At 35.3% G+C, this 14,858-nt stretch overlaps 1 protein-coding gene across 2 annotated transcripts in view; it reads left to right on the forward strand.

Annotated features, from left to right (window-relative positions):
- The window catches only part of LOC138717583 (autophagy protein 5), a 79,423-nt gene extending 65,457 nt beyond the window's left edge, over positions 1-13,966 (forward strand). For both annotated transcript variants that reach the window (XM_069851103.1, XM_069851104.1), the window contains exon 8: positions 11,632-13,966. In XM_069851103.1, coding sequence (XP_069707204.1) covers positions 11,632-11,768 — 137 coding nt within the window. In that variant the 3' untranslated portion in view covers positions 11,769-13,966. The remainder of the gene's footprint in view (positions 1-11,631) is intronic.
- The last annotated feature ends 892 nt before the right edge of the window (positions 13,967-14,858 follow it).

A 14,858-nucleotide genomic window follows, 5' to 3' on the forward strand; every position in this document is an offset into this window, starting at 1 on the left:
TATTTGCACTTTGGGAAATGTCACTAAATCCAGTATCTTAATGCAAACTGGTACTCGCTGGCAGTTTAAGCAAAGCAGCCCCATGTGTGGATAAGATACATAGATGCCATTCTGCCATTCGTGATGTTGGAGATCAGTATCCTCAGATGGAAGGGTGATTGCAAAGCCAGCCCTCTTTAAAATCACAAACTAATGTGGCAAAATTAGCTGTAAGTTACTTCAGAGCTATGTACCTGCAATGTTCTGTCCACATAGCTCATGATTCATAGTGAGATTGCTAAGTAATTATTGATACTGACTTAGCAAATTCTGTTTGCAAATGCTGCATGTATGTGTTACAAGTTTTATGGATGTACTTTGCTGCTGTAAAGTGGAAAAATATTTTCTGAACTTTAAAATAACAAATACTTAAGTTACTATTAAAACTTTTTAAAAAATAAAGATTATACGGTAATCTGTCAGTTTTGAAGCTAACTGTCAGTATTTTGGAATGGAAAAATGAAAATGAGCATTTGATGAAAATTCACTTCCAACCTTAGCTCTGAGCAGGTAGCTGTTTGGGGTAGAGGTTTGTTTGTTTGTTTGTTTTAAAGATACTGTTCGGTGTAAAGAACCCTTCAGATGTTCCATTACTCCTTTATCCACCCTTTCCTGTATTTTTCAAGACTAAATTCCTTAATTTTAATGTGGTAGAGATGTCTAAATATTTTAATCTGCTAGCCGTTCAGAAGAACTTACAGTATGTGTACAGAAAAAGATATTTCATGTGCTCAAACTCTACTGTCTGCTCATTAAAGAATTTATTTTTCAATGAGTAAAGGCCCGGAAGAAGCTAATGTAAGTATTTTAGCAAGGGTTTGTATTTCTGTGATAAACAGCACTCCCCTTCTGTTTGTGATCACAGGATGAAAGCTCTCTAAGCTTGTATATGTACATTTTTACTGCTACATCATGTAGTGTGCTCTTAAGATTGAGATCTTATTCCCCAGGAAGCATTTCTGTCTAAGATTAATTAGCCTTTTAAAATCAGTGTTTGATGTATTCCTTTGGCTATATCCTGACTCACTTTAACCCTCTTTGACCTGACCTCACTGACTATTACCACCATGGCTGAAGCAGAAATCCTTCAGCTGGATGTATGCAGTACAGACTTCAGCCTGTGGTTTTTCACATTGATGGATTCAATTAGCAGTTTTTACCGATCAACTTAGCTGAGGTTGAATTATTTGTCAGACACGAAACAAAACTGTCCATACTTTAGAGTTAATTGAATAGCTCATCTCTGTTTTCATACATAGTTTGCTTGTGAAATTGTTTTCCTTTAAATTCCATAATAATGTTGCTGGAAGTAGCCTTTTTTAAAAAGGCAAACCCAGTTTGTTTTTCTCTAGTTAAATGGGAGGAGGTATTAAACATTAAATAGCAACCATTAAGCCTTTGATCTGTATGTATCACTTATCACTTTTCGGGCAAATGTCGTTAAACTGTAATTATGTCCAAATGTTCACTTTTTAATTTGATTTATTAAACTGGGCAGATAAACTAACATTGTCATCATGGCTTGATGAAAACAGGTAAAGGTGCTGTGTATCAACAATGTTTTTTGCAGCAGCATTAATCCTTTTTTGCTTTGCCTTCCTAGGAGTAGTTCATCATTTGGTTAGCTGAAAAGTTCATTAGGAAAGATGAACGGCCATTAGAATTTAAGAACATTTGCAGGCATGATGTGAATTATAGTAACTTGAAAATGAAGGAAAATAGAGGTTGAAAGTTCAAGAATACCATTAAAAACGTTTACAAGTGTATGAATGTGCCTATGCATAGGGAATATATAATATGATTGTATAGAGAATTTGCTCTTGTTTGGTGTAACAGTATTTTGAAAACAATGACATTGTAAAAGTTCTCACAAACTATTAGCAACAAAAGGTTTTTTACAGCAAATTGAATTGCATTCTGCCAGTCTTTATAAAGAAAAATCTTTATCAAATGTTACTTTTTTTTTCAGGAACCATATTGATAACCTTTAGCTCTCTAGCTATATACAGAGATAGCCTTAATTTGTGAAGGTCAGTTGTACACAGTGTAGAGGGAAGGGAAACCTCAAATCTAATTAAGGGCATGGTGAATGAAAGGGTTAACCTTGTAAGTCAAGACGCCTGCTGTTTAAAAAAGCTGTATAACTCCTAAAAGTGGTTTAGCTCTCCCTCAACAATAGATAAAAAAAACATATCATGGATGAGTTGGGTTCAATTTGTCAGGTAGTCAAAGTGCTTATCTTTTAATGCACACCTTGCCTGTTCCTTGTATATATAAATACATTGTGTGCTCTTATTACATGGAACAGCAGAATGATTTGCATTGAACTTTGCCACTTTATTCATATGCCTATAGCCAAACTTAAACGTATTGCAGAAATCTATTTTATAAGCTTCAGTTGCTAACTTCAGTCTTTCATAAACTAGCACAGGTTTATTGCAGGTTCAGGACTGAGGTTGAGTCACTGAAGCTAAGGAAGAAGGGGTCTAGTTCCTGGGAGTTTCGTCTTATAAAATCTTTGATTTTTTTTTTTTTTTTTTCTGCCTAAAGCTAGATGTTTGATGGGAAATATTTCAGGCTCAGTCATTATAAGGTCTTCTAAAAACTTTTAACTAGTAAGAAGTTTAAGGAAAATATTTTAGGGTTCTGTCATAAATTAGTTTGGGGCTTACTACAACAACCCCTTTTAAAAGCTTCTATTAAATATACAAGAATAAAAATGAGAAAAAAAAATCCCAACAAAATTTAGTTAAGTAAAGCTTTTATTTCCATCCTCTACCTGCTTTTCCATTGAGCTGCATGAACTCTTTTACAGAAGGAAAAATCTCCTTGCTTGTCTCAGATGGCATTATCGTCAGTGTAAACTGTTTCAGACTGCATGGAGAATTCTCAGACAACCTGGACTTACTGGTGTTTGAAGCCAAATTCACTTTCTCTGAAACCTTTTTCAACTGGGTAGAAGGAAATTTGTCATTTTGTTGACGTACTTTGTGGCTGCTATGAGATTAGAAGTGTAACCAAAGTTCTTATCAGCTGCTCCAAAGTGTAATAAACTCTTGCTTGTCTTGATTAGTTTAATCCACATTTTCTGTTGTGTTTCAGAAATGTGGTTATCTAACCTGAAGATGGACTTCAGGTAGAAGATGACAGAAAATAACAAGAGAGGAAAAATTGCATGGAGAAGAAAATTATGAATAGGGATGATGCCAAGTATTTAATTTTATCTCAGTATTTAATGATACTTAATATAGATTATGATGTTGCATATTCACCTGCTTTCATTCTGGGGGTAGAGAAAGCTAGGATTGTGCTGGAATATAATCCAGGGAATCTAATAATACAAAGAAATGTGGTTAAGAAACTTTTCTTTTCCTTTAAATCACATATGTCTAAAATGAAGTAGGAGATGTCTATGCCATGAGAAGATCATGTAGAGATCAGCCAACTGGCCCATATCAAAGCCATGGAAAGAAATAGAGCAGTAATTAAAGCTAAATCAGTGTTACAATGGAGCAACTCTTTAGATATCTTGCCTATTGTTAGGCTTTTGTAGTCGAGTACTCTGCAAGGGCAGAGTTCACTGAGGTTGATACAGGTCTAGTTCTATCATAGAATTTTGGACATAGAAGCAGGAGTTCTTATGAAGGGCTCTGGTAAGGTCACGTCAAGGTGCTGTAAGGGTGAAATTGAGACACTTAGCCTGATTGACGAAACATTACAGGATGGAGAGAGACTGATGTTTTGAACTGTTTGTTTTGGAGAAGAATTTAAAAAATCAAAATAATGAGTTAGAAAAGCGAAGTTAAGCATTCTTGATGGGCCAGGCTCCCCAGAGAGATTGTGGTTGCCCTATCCCTGGAGGTGTTCAAAGCCAAGTTGGATGAGGCTTTGAGCAACTTGATCTAGTGGAAATTGCGCCTGCCTGTGGCAGGGGGCTTGAAACTAGATGACCTTTAAGGTCCAGGTCCCTTCCAACCCACGCCTATCTATGATTCCAAGTTATCTGTAATGTGTTATTCAGTAAACCTATTAAAAATTAGCGTTGTTTTTAAAGAAGATTTTTAAACTAAATGTGAAATCATGGATTTTATGTACTATCAGTTGTCTTTAAGGCTGGAAACTTGCCTTAGTTAAAAGCTCTCTGGAATATCTGTGCAGGATATCAAGATATCTGGGGGGGTATATCAAGAATATCCAAAGCTGAGAATATATTTAGGAAAACTGACCATCAGTCTGAGCAGTTGAACTCATATTACTATCAATGGTTAAAACGAGAGTTATTCTTTTGTTGCTGCCAGTTAACCAGATCTTCCATGATTGTTTGTTTATATATATATTTGGCAGCTGGATTATATCCAGGAACTGAAATTCTTATTGTCTAAACTACATCTTGTGTTTAGAGTAATGTTTATTCCAGATATGGAATCATTTTGAGGGAAAATTGTTCTGAATAATACATTGACCATATATTTCTGTGTGAGTTCTTCACCTGAAATCACTGTCAGTGGCCTTTCTTGAGGCTGCTTGGATATGTAGGTGGGGAGGAGAAGTCAGCCCTGTGCTTTTGTGTCACATATCAGCCTCTAGATTTTTGAGGTCAAAGGAACCTTTTGTTGTGGTTAGGCTATTTTAGACTCAACTCAGCTTTGCAGAATTTTTTGTGTGTTCTTGCTCAGTCAGAGGATACTGAACAGCATATCTTGCCAGTTGTGATCCTATGTGTCATCCATGTTTCTGTTTAAACTGATAATTATTCCAACTGAGGGAGAGAATAAGGATTTTGCTAGTTTATGTGTGATTAAAGTCAAAAGTATGCTAAAATTGCTGTGGAAGGTGAATCACTTCTAGCAATGGAGCCTACTACTGTGATGAGCAGAGTCGTTTTTGCAGTGGGGTGGAATTCACAGAGAAGTAAGAAGAGCCTGGGGTGTGATGACTGGAATAAGCTAGCGTGAAGCTTCTGTAAACTTATACTAAGATTTTATTCCTTTTTAAAAAATTATAACTAACATCTCCACCCCAGCACAATAGAATGTGTAGTAACCTTAGACCTTGAAGCTATAATTTCTTAATATAAAATATTTTGTATCAGTAAAGAGAACTTAAATGTTCACTATCTGAAATATGTGTGCTGAGTTCACTCAAAGAGCAAGTGATCGTTTGGCCAAGATTTTACCAAGCTCAGCTTTTTTTGCATGCAAAGTCCTGTAAGTATTAAACACCTCTTAGTACTCAGCTTAATAGTTAGGATTTGTTTAAAATACAATTTTGTTTTTTCTATTTGAGACCTTCATATTGAGGTTGTCATTACTGTGGAATCTGAATATCTAATGATATTTCTGTACTTTGGTCACTATTACACATACATATGCCAGAAACTGTGGAAATGTTTCAGTTAGATTTGAGTTTATGGATGATAAAGCCTGAATGAATATGTTTTAACTTCCAATATTTTTTAAAAAAAAATGCTTAAGCAAAATGTGAATATTTGATTTATGGATAGGTTGAATTCATTCTATAGCTAAATCTTTTCACTGACTAAAAAATACTTTTCCATAAATTAAAAAAAGTTATGCTATTTCCCTAAAGTAAATATTACCCAAGTGGTGTGAAAATGTTCATACCTGCCCCAAAGCTTAATTTTTTTTGAGTTTGTGGACATTTTATGACCACATTATTTTTTTAGCACATGCAATGAAAGTAATTGTGAAGTTTGTCTTGTGGTGAATGGCATTCAGATATTGTGAGTTTTGATATTGGACCTCAGAGCTATTTTTAGTTTTGGACAGGTTGCTGTTGAAGAGCTTGGTGGTATCAGTTGAAAGATCCGTATCTCAAATTGAACCATTACTGACAATACTGGAGATTTTGGGGTTTTAGATATGTTGCCTACTTAAAAGTGCAAGAAGTGGAGTACATTCATCAAGTGCTTGTTTATTTATTTCCTTCTACTGTTGTGGAAGTCACTGGAGTACTTGCAGACCATGCGGATTGTCTGGGGCTGTCTGTTCTCTGTATGACCTACAATATCTGACCTGAGGTGCTTAGAGAAGGGAAGGGTAACCAATGTCCAGTTCGTTCTTACCATTCATGGCTACAGGTTGAAACAGTCTTTGAATTTGCTTGTTAATATAGTGTAGTCTTTTGTAAACAATGCACATAGTTTCATATTCGATCCTCTGTGCTAGACCAGAAGTCTAGTTTTCAAGAAGCAAATTTTCACCTTTTTGCTTGCCAGGGACTTGGTCCTACCCAGCCTTGTCTTTAGGCTTTCAAAATTGAGTCAGCAATATCTGTCAGTAATGAACTTAGTGGCAGCATCTACATGTGAAGCACATTACTGAAAGCTATGTATCTGTAAGCAATTCCCTAGAAGATCCTAAAGAGGTAGACGAAAAAATTCCTGATGAAGATGTTATTGCGCCTCTTTGGATTCAGAGATGTCTGACACACCAGCTGTGGAGCACATGCTGTCGAGGAGTGCTGTGGCTGCTTCAAGATACACGCACCTAAAAACCTCTTGTCCTGCCTGGTAATTTGAAGAGCAGGAGAGGTGGAAAGGAAAGCAGCCAAACCACAGCCACAAAAGAACTCTGGTCCTTGTAATGCTGACCCAAGATAAGTTTCCCTGCAGTGAATATAACTGAATGTCTGTTATACATTTAGTATCATCTAATCCAGAACATGTGATGTATTTTGAGATAAGGAAGCAAATATTTGTGTCCCACTTCATAGCTGAAAAAGCTGGAAACTAGTTCTGTTACATTATTACCAGGCTGCTACTGCATGACACTTTCCTTGGTTATATTTACTACTTACACTTTTTTTAGTATCCTTGTCTAGTATAGTCCTTTGGCCTTGTATTGTGCAAGAAGTGCTTTCTTTGCTCCTAGTTTGGAGCAGAGGGTTCTGTTTCCCTTTTTATGATTTTAAAGCTGATTCTGTAAATGGTACAGCCCCTGTAAGGTAAGAAGCTGTGGATTCTGCCTTGTCCGTTTTATGAATCTAATTGAAGAACTGCAGGATTTTTGCTAAATCCTGAATATCTTGTATTGTCTATTAGTGAAAGAATTTAAGCCAGCTAAATTGCCCTGACAGGTGATTGCTAGAGGCTGCAAATAAGAACAGAGGTATTTCATCCCACTAAAGAATTTTAAGTGGCGCATCACAGATGTAAGTCTGACTAGAGAAGCTAATCTGGTGTAGGTGAAAGGGAGTATGTAGCTGCAACACTGGTGAGCATTGTGGTGCTAATCTGAGTGGAAAATGGCTGAAACATGTACCTTTGCCAGAAGTAGTCCCTTCTGACTTTTCTGTTCGTAGGCACTTGAATATATCTAAAAATAGTCTTTTATTTTCCCTCCATCTTTAACCATTCCTTTTTAAATAAAAATATAATTCAGTAAAAAACTTTATTTAGATGGCATTGGGGTTATGTGTTACAATCTGAACTGATGTTGAATATGCTAATTAAATTCTTTTGTCTCCTAATTTTGAGTGGTTTACTTTGCAAGAAATAACTTACATAGCTAAAGGAAATAGAAAAACTTACCATGTGCTACCATGGCATTTGACATTGCATGTCTTCCTGCCTTCTCTGAAAACTGTAGATTTTCTCCTCTTTGTTCTTTCTCTATTTCTCACCAATTATTGAACGTGGAGGGTTTTTAGAGGAAACTTGGGGTTAGCAACAGCAAATATTGTAGTGGTTAGAGCATTCTCCTTAAAGAAGGGAGAGCAGACTCAAGCTTCCTCAGGCTGAGGAGGGCTTTGAGCCAGTGTCAAGGACTCCAAGATGCAGAAGCCACTCTCTCTTGCTTCCTTCCAGCAGATTCCTGTCTGCACAAGAGTCCTTTGCCAGTACTTTCTCTGGCTGCATCAGGGTGGCTTCCTAATCAGGAACACTGAGGCACCTTCTAGATGACAGAGAAGTAGACCTCTTCTTAAACCCTTCATTTACAGACAAATAGACAGCTTTGATTTTCTATAGAGTACGAAGAATGCTGACTTGACACGATATGGTTTATATATGTTCAAATTAAGTGATCTGAAATGTCTCAAAAATGTCTTAGTACACAACATGTAAGCAGAGTTACCTGCCCTCTGAAGACGGAATATTGTTAAAGTTTACCAGAAAGCTTTATAATCTGTGCTTATCACTTGCCACTAGTGACTTTTGGTGGCTAAAGTGCCTTCTGTACTCATGGATTTCCACAAGGAAGGCAAAGAATAATAATTTAGTCCTGGAACAGCCACTCTGATAGGAGATGACAATTAGTCTTGAGACTTCTTTTTGGAAATGCCAAATGTGTGTCTATTATGTGTGCATCAATTAAGTAATTTAAAAATACTCTGATTTTAACTAAATAGTTGCCATGTGCACAGAAAACATACTTATGAAACATATATTGCTATGCTTTTATTTTTCAGATATTTCCACTTTATCTTCTTACTGAGAATACTAACAAAATAAAAGAAAGCATCTTTAGATTGTTACGTCTAAAATGTAACTCAGTTCTATTGTGATTTTAAAATGAAAAAAAGAAGTCAATGAGATGACTGGAAAACTATACTTCCTGGTTTTGAGGAAGTTCTGGTGTTTTACTACATTACTCAGCAGTGTAAAATTTTTTTTGACAGTAATGATATTATCAGGTCTGGACCCCGCGCACTATAGATGAGCAGAGTTACTTGCCCTAATTTTTATAGGCCTATCCCAGTGAAATGGAATTAGTCTTCTTTGTAATTAAGTAATTTAAATCTTACACCACTCATTTAAGTATGTTATGTTTAGCAGCTTGTACACTTTATTTATAGAGGCATTTTGTCAGTCTAAAAAGACTTCTTGCTGTCATAGAATATGGGATGGGAAAGCAGAGGACAATGCTTGCTCTATCAAAATGCGATACAAAATAAGCTACAACTCTTAAGACTTCTAATCAGTAATGGAAGGAAAAATATTGTGTAAAGTCTATTATACCTATAAGCAAGGTGTCTGAAGCTTTTATGATAGCTAGTAAATCATTCAGAACCCAGATCATAGTGCTAATGGAGTATACAGATTAGACAGGTTTTGAGAAAACAAAAGTATTTTCAAGTAATTTGCTGTTGACAACTTTTGGCTGCGTAAGGCGGAGGAACCATCTATTTGAGAGAAACTTTCTGTGATTCAAAATGGGGAAGTTACTGAAAACATTAAAGTTGAGAAAAGTTTTGGTACTTGTGACTTAAGTGAGAGTTTATGGTCCCTAATAACAAAAGGAGGAAAGAATGCTAAAGGAAAAACAATAGATTTCGTGAAAGAAGGCTACAGTAAATACAGAATTGGTAGATAAGATGTCTTTAGTCAAGCCTCAAGGGGAAAACGAATTAAGGAGAAGTGGTGCTTTGTCAGAGGTAATACTAAAGCACAAACAATGCTAATGCAAAGAATTAGTCTTTAATTAAACTGTAAATTCTTCATTTACCTCTAAGACTTTCTCAGTTTGAGGAACAGAATAAAAGATTTGTATGAGAAAGAGACAGTGTTGGGTAGGAAGGAGGGAGTGGGGACACCCAGATTAACTGAATTTCATTTTTAAGCAAGAGGTTTCAAATTAATACACACATGTGCACATCCAAAAATGTTCTGTCACGGACTAAAAGAGCCAAACAACAACGTTTATAATTTATAAGCCTTTCTTCCAGTGACAAGAAAATGATACTGATGTTCTAAAGCTTTTAATCTATTGTTTGTACAAGTTCTTGCTTGGAAGAGCCAACTATGTATAGGTGGCTAGCACAGTACTAATGCTAAAACAGCATTCTGCCATCTGTCTGTATAAACAAATTAGTTACTGAAAAGTAAATAATACTGTGAAATGTAAAGGAAGTCAGTGACTCTGTGGCTAATTTATGGAATACCGTAGATTAGACTTTAATTAGAAAGTGTTAGATACATAAAATTGGGTGTTACTTTCATATTCAAAATACTTAGAAATTCCCTAACTTCTCAGTGATAAAAGAAATTAGTTTCTGAGATCTTTTCTATTGCAGTTTGTACTCTTCATAATCTGACTGGTAATGTTTCAGGCCATTAAACATCTGCTTTGGTTGAAAATACCTGAAGTTTCCTTTTAAATAATGTGTTGTGTTCTTCTGACCTGTCTGCAATAAAACCAGAAAGCAGTAATTGTTTGTGGTTAATTTAGGGTGATAATGTGTATACTGTACCATTTAGAGAATCAAGCTTTATATATTTAATCAAGAATTTGTACAGTATGTTGTACTGTATGTAGGTAACATGTAACGTATGATGCTGTATTTTAGCATATGTAAATTTCTGCTTCTGGAAAACTTATTACTATAGCATAAAGTAAACTGTGTATTCAGGGATGATTCTTCCTATTCTAATTTAGCCTGTGCTGGCATAGATACCTGATAACACAGACTTCTTCAGGCAGTTGTCTAATCATTTTGGTTACCAAACAAATCAGATTTTATCTATGTTATAAAATAGGAATTATGCTACAACTAGGGGAGCTGAATGAAAGAGCCAGTAATGGTACCTTCACTTCCAAATTCTGCTTTCTTCCATGCAACTTTTGGGGAGCAAGGTGATTTGTTATGTAACATAGACAGCTGAGAGGGGCATAAAATGCCAGTTGGAGAAGGCAGTGGTATTTTTCAGCACTGAATGTGGATTTCACTGTGGTAGGTCCATGTGAGAATGCCGGAGTATAGTATTAAAAACAGTAAAAGGTCACTGCCTACTTTTTTTTCTCTTAACCATTATTTGGAGCATAGTTCAGATGCTCTTCTCATCTTAAGGCTCTGAAATAAATTTTCATTTTTGTTTTTTTTTAGTTCATTTCATGACAGTTATGTCAGTTGGTTTAGCTGGTTCTCATCATTTGAGCCAAAGGATCAAAGTACTTGCATCCTCCGGGACAAGTATAAATAAAAAGAATTGAAATATTCTTAGAAAATATTCTTGTCATACTGGGAATCATTTGCTTACTTAGCTTTTACAAGAGATGCAACTAAGTGAGAAAAAGTTGGTGCCAGTTCGGCCTTCTGTTGCTAGAGACTTAAGTAAATTATTCTTAGCAAAACAAAATTACTTCAGGAATATTACACATATTACATGTGAGACGTGTTATACATAGTCCAGCTCTTTCAGGAGGTCGCAGTATTAAGAATACAACTTCACTAATATGTTTTAGGGAGCTTGAAATCTTAAGCATGATCTGTAAAATGTAAAATTCATATGGCTTATAGCCAGCTGAGATGGAGATGCCTTAACCGTGTTGACATCAAGCTGCGATCACTATAGGAAAGAAAAGTTGTAACTAATAAAGAAAAGTGACACTTGCATGAAGTTTCATTTTAACCAAACCTTTTTTTCTTGGAATTTATTTTAATTCAAAGTTTCTAGTTTAGATGATAGAAATCTTAGGTTTCTCCATACCGATATTTCCTGCTTTTCATTCTGTTAAACGTTAAACTCTGTAACTCCAATTAAAGCCACCATAAATTAAGTATAAGTAAATGTTTAATCTTCCTGTGAACTTTGAATGATGTACTAGTGGTTTCTCTTTTTCTTTGAATTAGATGGAGAGCAGAAGACTCAAGTGATGATTCATGGAATTGAGCCAATGCTGGAAACGCCCATACAGTGGCTAAGTGAACATATGAGCTATCCAGATAATTTTCTCCACATTAGTATCATTCCCCGACCTACTGATTGAAACTCAGCTATATTGGTATGAAGATCGTTCTCAAGCTGGAATTGTGAGGGCATGTCGACTTCTTTCTTCTGTCAGTCTCAACAGAGGCAGCCTGACCAGAAAAAACACCAACAAAAACCGAAACAAACCAAGAAGTCCTCACTGCTGCAAGCCAAACAGGAAGAGAGATCCTATGATCAGATAAGGGCAATAGGGCTGATCTTATTTTGCATCACCGCTGCTTTTCTTCACCGCTGTAATTAAATCAGTTGTGATATGAAAGAATTTACAGGACCTCTACAAGTCTGCTGTTTTCTTGTAAAATATAATGAAGCCGAAACTGTCAGCTGAAGAGCAAATGGAAATATGCCACCTGATTGTATTTCTGATTAACAAATAAACAGGGCTGTTTCCTAAAGCGGTTTTATTTCAACTTTAAGAGTGGAAACGTCGGTTTAATTTTCTAGAAAGTAAGACACTGAGAGATTCAGTTACCAATAGCTTTTTGTAAAAGATCAAATTACTGTAAACTCATCTTTCCTTAATGAGAAGTTCATGTTTACAGTATGTGTATTGGTATGCAAATGATCTTTTAACTTTGATAACAAGCAGTGAGAGATTTTAAAGTAAACCCGTGAGCATGTTTTGTCATTTAAAAACATGCACAGCTTAATAATTTACAAATACTTTTGATTTGTATGCTGTCACTGAATACTCCAATATGTTTATTATTCAAACCAGTTTTCACAGACTAGCAATGATGTAGGATAATTTGTCTCAGGATTTGTCTTGGGATTTCTTTGTGCTCATCTGATTTTTTTTTTTCTGTAAGAATATTTTCTTAATTTAGTTTGAAAAGTTAAAAAGAAAAAAGTAAACGGATGTTGCAAACAATTGTATCCTGCTGTTTATTCCCATAGACTAGAAAACAGTTAAATCATAGAATGGTGAACAGATGTATTGCTTTTTAATAATTTTGAATTTTGGAAAGCTGAAACATTTCCAAGCTAATACTTCCTTACATCTGCATTTAGTTTTTTACTGTGGTCCCTGAGCAATCAGTCTGAAATTTGGAAGCTTCTAATCTCATTGCACAGATTTATCCTTAGTTTAGAAGATGTATTTTTAGGTTATTGGATGACTTTGGTTTTTAAATGTTTGTTACCATTGCAGCTACTACTAGGACTCTACCATTTTTTTGTGTTACGCTGAATTCATCAAACTGTGTGCTCTATTGCTTTGTCTGCAGTTTGTGGCTGTTTGTGGCACAAGACTATCTTAATAGTAGACATATTATCAAATATGTCAAAGATTATCAAATATAAAGCAAGCATGGCATTTTTATTTCAAAAATAGTAGCTGTTGAAGTTCCTGCTCAAAGTCTTGGCTTGCAAATGTCCCCAGAACTCCCAGTGCTGTTCCCATTCTGCTTTGTTTTCATGCTCTCTCTATGGTAGGATACTTACCTGTATCTGAAAAAGAAGAAAATGAAAATCAATCAAACAAACAAAAAGCCTCTTCAGGAAGCCAGAGAGGAATGATCTCCTTGGGTGGGGATAGAATTAAGGCTAAATAAAAAAGCCCTAAGGGCAGAAAAAGTCAGTAGTCAAGTTAGATAGTGTTTTAAATGTAAATGAGGGAATGGAAAGGAAAAGGTGACAGTGAAATAAATCTTTGCTCTATTCTGCAGGTCATGAAGAATTTTTGAAACAAACCAAACCATACTGATCTGTGTTTGTGCAGAACTGAAACAGAGTTTTCTTAGAGTGGGATGATTTGAGTGAATTATTATAATTTCCTGTTCTGTTTGGAATTTTTGTTATAACATTGGATTGGCATTTATTAACTTTCTTAGGCAGACACATCTAAATATTCTGGAGAATTTTAAAGTTCTGCCAATGGATAAAGCAAATATTTTGTAGAGTCTTCACATTAAAAAAAAATCTTTTGTAGTTTTCCCTTTAGTCAGGTTAAGAGGTGGTACTTTTAAAAAACTATAAAGATTGTTTCCTTTGTTTTAAGGTAAGCTGGGGTAAGTACTAGCTATTTTACTATATTCTACACCAGCATTTTAAGTATACAGCTCTCTTCTCATGGCCTATATTTGCTAGTAAATCCAACTTCTAAGGCCTAGCATGGAGCAAAGAAATAGCTTGGCTTTGAAACATACTCTTTCCTCTTATTTTAATTATTTAAACTTTATTAAAAAATAAAACAAAGTTGGAGTCTGTCTTTTATTTCCAGGTAAATAAGGATCATTGTCATGGAGTGATAAAAACATTTCATTAATACTTAATAAGTAGGATCTTCTTAAAGAAGAACTGGTTTGGTGATGTATCTAAGCAAAAGCACAGCATTACAAAAATCAAGTGGTGTCTCTACCTGATTTAAATCACATTTTTGTAGTTTCTTTTACTTACTGTGTGAATAACAATAGCAATAGAAGGTGCATTGTGGTTTTAATTAAATACTTTTCTTCACTTTGAAATGCTGTAACTTCTGGAAAAAACCAGATTTGGCATAAGTTGGTCAGGATGTAACACAGTGCTCACTAAATTAATTTCAGTACTATGGAAAAGTGCCAAATACACACACACACACTCCTCTACATTTAGAATTTAAGTGTATCTGGTCAGCAAGTTAACTCATAGTTTATGAAAGAGCAAAATGCAGAACTTGTTGCTGTCATCAGTGTATTTCGTGTTGTTTGGCCGTGGCTACCTCCATTCTTTGAGTGTTCTGTGAAGGAAGTTAATTTTCCAATGATTTCTGTGATAACACTGGCTGTCAGTCAGCACACAAGTTGATGCCCTTTCATTAAGAGCTAGAAATTGGATATTTTAGTTTTAATTTAAATTTCCATTAACTCTTCAGCAAACAAACAACAGCAAAAAATAAAAGGAGCGTGCTCAATAAAATACATTTGTACTAATAAAAACTTGGATGATATTGTCAGTAGTGGGAAGAATGTGAACTTAGCATCTGATGGGCTGCTAGCCCTGAATAATGGAGAATGGGTAAAGATGTTGAACTGAACACAGAGAGTGGGCATTGGCACTAAGGAGGGTTTCTGCTGGTGCATGTAGAGCTCGTATAATAGTGTGTAATGTG

The sequence above is a fragment of the Phaenicophaeus curvirostris genome, chromosome 2, assembly GCF_032191515.1.
Source record: "Phaenicophaeus curvirostris isolate KB17595 chromosome 2, BPBGC_Pcur_1.0, whole genome shotgun sequence".
NCBI classification, from domain to species: Eukaryota; Metazoa; Chordata; class Aves; order Cuculiformes; family Cuculidae; genus Phaenicophaeus; species Phaenicophaeus curvirostris.